At 57.9% G+C, this 6596-nt stretch overlaps 1 protein-coding gene across 1 annotated transcript in view; it reads right to left on the bottom strand.

The window, feature by feature from the left end:
* Nucleotides 1-2771: 2771 nt before the first annotated feature.
* ccdc86 (coiled-coil domain containing 86) overlaps nt 2772-6596 on the bottom strand; it is a 6397-nt gene continuing 2572 nt past the window's right edge. The window contains exons 3-4 of the mRNA XM_085975886.1: nt 4906-4980; nt 2772-3668 (exon numbers count right to left, since the gene is read on the bottom strand). Coding sequence (XP_085832012.1) covers nt 3534-3668; nt 4906-4980 — 210 coding nt within the window. The 3' untranslated portion in view covers nt 2772-3533. The remainder of the gene's footprint in view (nt 3669-4905; nt 4981-6596) is intronic.

Genomic DNA, 6596 nt, shown 5'->3' with positions numbered 1-6596 from the left:
GGTTAGAGAGAGAGGGGAAATCAGCCAGGGTTCCTGCTCCTGATCACTGTCCAGTGACCCCTGGGTTAGAGAGAGGGGAAATCAGCCAGGGTTCCTGCTCCTGATCACTGTCCAGTGACCCCTGGGTTAGGGAGAGGGGAAATCAGCCAGGGTTCCTGCTCCTGATCACTGTCCAGTGACCCCTGGGTTTTAGAGAGAGGGGAAATCAGCCAGGGTTCCTGCTCCTGATCACTGTCCAGTGACCCCTGGGTAAGAGAGAGGGGAAGTCAGCCAGGGTTCCTGCTCCTGATCACTGTCCGGTGACCCCTGGGTTAGAGAGAGAGGAAATCAGCCAGGGTTCCTGCTCCTGATCACTGTCCAGTGACCCCTGGGTTAGAGAGAGGGGAAATCAGCCAGGGTTCCTGCTCCTGATCACTGCCCAGTGACCCCTGGGTTAGAGAGAGGGGAAATCAGCCAGGGTTCCTGCTCCTGATCACTGTCCAGTGACCCCTGGGTTAGAGAGAGGGGAAATCAGCCAGGGTTCCTGCTCCTGATCACTGTCCAGTGACCCCTGGGTTAGAGAGAGGGGAAATCAGCCAGGGTTCCTGCTCCTGATCACTGCCCAGTGACCCCTGGGTTAGAGAGAGGGGAAATCAGCCAGGGTTCCTGCTCCTGATCACTGTCCAGTGACCCCTGGGTTAGAGAGAGGGGAAATCAGCCAGGGTTCCTGCTCCTGATCACTGCCCAGTGACCCCTGGGTTAGAGAGAGGGGAAATCAGCCAGGGTTCCTGCTCCTGATCACTGTCCAGTGACCCCTGGGTTAGAGAGAGAGGAAATCAGCCAGGGTTCCTGCTCCTGATCACTGTCCAGTGACCCCTGGGTTAGAGAGAGGGGAAATCAGCCAGGGTTCCTGCTCCTGATCACTGCCCAGTGACCCCTGGGTTAGAGAGAGGGGAAATCAGCCAGGGTTCCTGCTCCTGATCACTGCCCAGTGACCCCTGGGTTAGAGAGAGGAGAAATCAGCCAGGGTTCCTGCTCCTGATCACTGCCCAGTGACCCCTGGGTTAGAGAGAGAGGAGAAATCAGCCAGGGTTCCTGCTCCTGATCACTGCCCAGTGACCCCTGGGTTAGAGATAAGGGAAATCAGTCAGGGTTCCTGCTCCTGATCACTGCCCAGTGACCCCTGGGTTAGAGAGAGGAGAAATCAGCCAGGGTTCCTGCTCCTGATCACTGTCCAGTGACCCCTGGGTTAGAGAGAGGGGAAATCAGCCAGGGTTCCTGCTCCTGATCACTGCCCAGTGACCCCTGGGTTAGAGAGAGGAGAAATCAGCCAGGGTTCCTGCTCCTGATCACTGCCCAGTGACCCCTGGGTTAGAGAGAGAGGAGAAATCAGCCAGGGTTCCTGCTCCTGATCACTGCCCAGTGACCCCTGGGTTAGAGATAAGGGAAATCAGCCAGGGTTCCTGCTCCTGATCACAGTCCAGTGACCCCTGGGTTAGAGAGAGGGGAAATCAGCCAGGGTTCCTGCTCCTGATCACTGCCCAGTGACCCCTGGGTTAGAGAGAGGAGAAATCAGCCAGGGTTCCTGCTCCTGATCACTGTCCAGTGACCCCTGGGTTAGAGAGAGGGGAAATCAGCCAGGGTTCCTGCTCCTGATCACTTCCCAGTGACCCCTGGGTTAGAGAGAGGGGAAATCAGCCAGGGTCCCTGCTCCTGATCACTGCCCAGTGACCCCTGGGTTAGAGAGAGGGGAAATCAGCCAGGGTTCCTGCTCCTGATCACTGTCCAGTGACCCCTGGGTTAGAGAGAGGGGAAATCAGCCAGGGTTCCTGCTCCTGATCACTGCCCAGTGACCCCTGGGTTAGAGAGAGGAGAAATCAGCCAGGGTTCCTGCTCCTGATCACTGTCCAGTGACCCCTGGGTTAGAGAGAGGGGAAATCAGCCAGGGTTCCTGCTCCTGATCACTGCCCAGTGACCCCTGGGTTAGAGAGAGGAGAAATCAGCCAGGGTTCCTGCTCCTGATCACTGTCCAGTGACCCCTGGGTTAGAGAGAGGGGAAATCAGCCAGGGTTCCTGCTCCTGATCACTGCCCAGTGACCCCTGGGTTAGAGAGAGGAGAAATCAGCCAGGGTTCCTGCTCCTGATCACTGTCCAGTGACCCTTGGGTTAGAGAGAGGGGAAATCAGCCGGGGTTCCTGCTCCTGATCACTGCCCAGTGACCCCTGGGTTAGAGAGAGGAGAAATCAGCCAGGGTTCCTGCTCCTGATCACTGTCCAGTGACCCCTGGGTTAGAGAGAGGGGAAATCAGCCAGGGTTCCTGCTCCTGATCACTGTCCAGTGACCCTTGGGTTAGAGAGAGGGGAAATCAGTCGGGGTTCCTGCTCCTGATCACTGTCCAGTGACTGCTGGGTTAGAGAGAGAGGGGAAATCAGCCAGGGTTCCTGCTCCTGATCACTGCCCAGTGACCCCTGGGTTAGAGAGAGGAGAAATCAGCCCGGGTTCCTGCTCCTGATCACTGTCCAGTGACCCCTGGGTTAGAGAGAGGGGAAATCAGGCAGGGTTCCTGCTCCTGATCACTGCCCAGTGACCCCTGGGTTAGAGAGAGGGGAAATCAGCCAGGGTTCCTGCTCCTGATCACTGTCCAGTGACCCCAGGGTTAGAGAGAGGGGAAATCAGCCAGGGTTCCTGCTCCTGATCACTGCCCAGTGACCCCTGGGTCCTTTATTTGGCGAGAATGGAACAAACGTGGAGGGGACAGATATTGGGAAAAATGAAGACGCAAAATCCAAAGGTTATCGCAAAATAAAAAGAATCTGCTTTTATTCCGAGTTGATTTCAGGATCTGCGCCTGTTGGAACACAGGGAGCGCGCTGTCCTGAGTGATCGCACACCCCACAAACACCGTAACAAAGACCAGTCACTGCAAACCCCTGCCCCACATCTCCACTCAATCACCAAATAAAGCTGCTCTCCGAGATATTAATGTACAAATAATTGTTCGTGTCTCTCTACCCCTCTCCACCCATGTCTCTCTCACACTCTACCCATCTCTCTCCTCCCACCGGTCTCGTACTCTTCCCCCTCTTGCCCACGCTCTCAGACACTCCCCGTCTCACTCTCCCCCTCACACACTCACTACCCATCTCTCCCTATCCCTCTCACACACTCCCTGTCTCACTCACTCACTATCAGACACTCCCCCTCTCACAACCCGTCTCTCCCTATCCCTCTCAGACACTCCCTGTCTCACTCACTCACTATCAGACACTCCCCCTCTCACAACCCGTCTCTCCCTATCCCTCTCACACACTCCCTGTCTCACTCACTCACTATCAGACACTCCCCCTCTCACAACCCGTCTCTCCCTATCCCTCTCAGACACTCCCTGTCTCACTCACTCACTATCAGACACTCTCCGTCTCACAACCCGTCTCTCCCTATCCCTCTCAGACACTCCCTGTCTCACTCACTCACTATCAGACACTCTCCGTCTCACACACACTCCCTCACTGTCCCCCTCTCTATCTCTAACACACTCTTGCTCTCTCTCCGCTTCACTTGTCCACTCCCTTCAGCCCCTTCTGTTGTCTCTGGAGCTGGTTTTTCTGCAGAATCTTCAGCGTGTCCCTCTTCTCGATCTTCCGCAGTTGTTTCTTCTTCATTCGTTTGATTTTCAGAGGGTTTTTGATCTACGGAAGGAGGGAGGGGGAAAAAAAAGTGATTCAGTCGCAACAAATCCACGGACTCAGCATGGGGGGGGAGAGGGAGGGAGGGAGGGGGGGGAGAGAGAGGGAGGGAGGGAGGGGGGGGAGAGAGAGGGAGGGAGGGAGGGAGGGAGGGAGGGAGAGAGGGGGAGAGAGAGAGGGGGGAGGGAGGGGGGGAGGGAGGGAGGGGGGAGGGAGGGAGGGGGGGAGGGAGGGAGAGAGAGGGGGAGAGAGTGGGGGGGAGAGAGTGGGGGGGAGAGAGTGGGGGGGAGAGAGTGGGGGGGAGAGAGTGGGGGGGAGAGAGTGGGGGGGAGAGAGTGGGGGGGAGGGAGGGGGGGAGGGAGGGGGGGAGGGAGGGGGGGGAGGGAGGGGGGAGGGAGGAGGGAGGGAGGAGGGAGGGGGGGAGGGAGGGAGGGGGGGAGGGAGGGGGGGAGGGAGGGGGGGGAGGGAGGGGGGGAGGAGGGAGGGGGGTAGGGAGGGAGGGGGGGGAGGGAGGGGGGGAGGGAGGGGGGGAGGGAGGGGGGAGGGAGGGGGGAGGGAGGGGGGAGGGAGGGGGGAGGGAGGGAGGGAGGGGGAGGAGGGAGGGAGGGAGGGGGGGAGAGAGGGGGAGAGAGGGAGGGAGGGAGAGAGAGGGGGAGAGGGAGAGAGGGGGCGGGAGAGGGGGAGGGAGAGGGGGAGGGAGAGAGGGAGGGGGAGGGAGGGAGGGAGAGAGAGAGGGAGAGAGAGAGGGAGGGAGAGAGGGAGGGAGAGAGGGAGGGAGAGAGGGGGAGAGGGAGAGAGAGAGAGGGAGGGAGACAGGGAGCGAGAGAGGGAGGGAGGGGGAGGGAGAGGGAGAGAGAGAGAGGGAGGGAGAGAGGGAGAGAGAGAGGGAGCGAGGGAGGGGGAGAGGGGGAGGGAGAGGGGGAGGGGGAGGCAGAGGGGGAGGCAGAGGGGGAGGGAGAGGGGGAGGGAGAGGGGGAGGGGGACAGAGGGAGGGAGAGGTTTGGGGGGGGGGGGGGAAGCGGGTGGAGGAGGCGAGGCGGGAGGGAGGGTGAGAGGGATAGGCCGGGTGAGGGGGGCGAGCGGGTGGAGGAGGCGGGAGGGAGGGAGGGGGAGAGGGATAGGCCGGGTGAGGGGGGCGAGCGGGTGGAGGAGAGAGAAAAGCAGACTTGAACTCCACGAGGGGAGGCGGGTGTAACAAGGGGGAACAATGGAAGACCCAGAAGTCTACGATCAGACTCACCACTTGCACGACCTCCGACTTCCTCTCGTTCTCCAGCCTCCGTTTCAAGTTGTCCTCACGACGTAATCTCTTCTCCTGGGGGGAGTGAGAGAGAGGAGAATCTGTCAAACTGAGCAATGGCAAACACTTACAATGACCTGTGCATTATTTGAGTTTGATGGGGTACTCAAAACTAACCCCCCACACACCCAAACGCCTCGGGGCACAGAGTCAAACAAAACTTTTTATAGTTTTATAATTTAAAAATAAGTTCTCTTAAAATCTCTTAGCCTGCTGTGCTTGAGTGGAAACATCAACATCTTGCATTTATGTAGCGCCTTTGACTCAGTAAAATGTCATTGAACCTGTATATGGTACTGCTGAAAATCTATTTATACAGTGCCTTTAACATGGTAACCCAAGGCGTTTCACAGGAGAGTAAAGCAGTCCCCAATTCGACACCGAGCCACATAAGGAGATATTAGGTTTGCTCAAAGAAGTAGGTTTTCAGGAGTGTCTTCAAGGAGGAGAGGCGGCGGACCCTCGCAGGTGAAGCAACGGCCGCCAATGGTGGGGGTGATTAAAATCAGGGGATGTGCAGAATTGGAAGAGCGCAGAGATCTGGGAGGGTTGTAGGGGCTGGAGGAGATTACAGAGATAGGGAGGGTTGTAGGGGGATGGAGGAGGTTACAGAGATAGGGAGGGTTGTAGGGGCTGGAGGAGGTTACAGAGATAGGGAGGGTTGTAGGGGCTGGAGGAGGTTACAGAGACAGGGAGGGTTGTAGGGGCTGGAGGAGGTTACAGAGATAGGGAGGGTTGTAGGGCTGGAGGAGGTTACAGAGATAGGGAGGGTTATAGGGCTGGAGGAGGTTACAGAGATAGGGAGGGTTGTAGGGGCTGGAGGAGGTTACAGAGATAGGGAGGGTTGTAGGGGCTGGAGGAGGTTACACAGATAGGGAGGGCAGTTGGGGCTGGAGGAGGTTACAGAGATAGGGAGGATTGTAGGGGCTGGAGGAGGTTACAGAGATAGGGAGGGTTGTAGGGGCTGGAGGAGGTTACTGAGATAGGGAGGGCTGTAGGAGGTTACAGAGATAGGCAGGGTTGTAGGGGCTGGAGGAGGTTACTGAGATAGGGAGGGTTGTAGGGCTGGAGGAGGTTACAGAGATAGGGTTGTAGGGGTTGGAGGAGGTTACAGAGATAGGGAGGGTTGTAGGGGATGGAGGAGGTTACAGAGATAGGGAGGGTTGTAGGGCTGGAGGAGGTTACAGAGATAGGGAGGGTTGTAGGGGCTGGAGGAGGTTACAGAGATAGGGAGGGTTGTAGGGGCTGGAGGAGGTTACAGAGATAGGGAGGGTTGTAGGGCTGGAGGAGGTTACAGAGATAGGGAGGGTTGTAGGGTCTGGAGGAGGTTACAGAGATAGGGAGGGTTGTAGGAGGTTACAGAGATAGGGAGGGTTGTAGGGGCTGGAGGAGGTTACTGAGATAGGGTTGCAGGGGCTGGAGGAGGTTACAGAGATAGGGAGGGTTGTAGGGGCTGGAGGAGGTTACAGAGATAGGGAGGGATGTAGGGCTGGTGGAAGTTACAGAGATAGGGAGGGTTGTAGGGCTGGAGGAGGTTACCGAGACAGGGAGGGTTGTAGGGGCTGGAGGAGGTTACAGAGATCGGGAGGGTTGTAGGGGTGGAGGAGGTTACAGAGATAGGGAGGGTTGTA

Source organism: Somniosus microcephalus, unplaced genomic scaffold, assembly GCF_052327205.1.
Source record: "Somniosus microcephalus isolate GS21.2 unplaced genomic scaffold, FLI_Smic_1.0 unresolved_chr2, whole genome shotgun sequence".
Taxonomy (NCBI): Eukaryota; Metazoa; Chordata; class Chondrichthyes; order Squaliformes; family Somniosidae; genus Somniosus; species Somniosus microcephalus.
The sequence above is the reverse complement of the archived record's forward strand: the minus strand, read 5'-3'. Positions and strand labels throughout refer to the sequence as shown.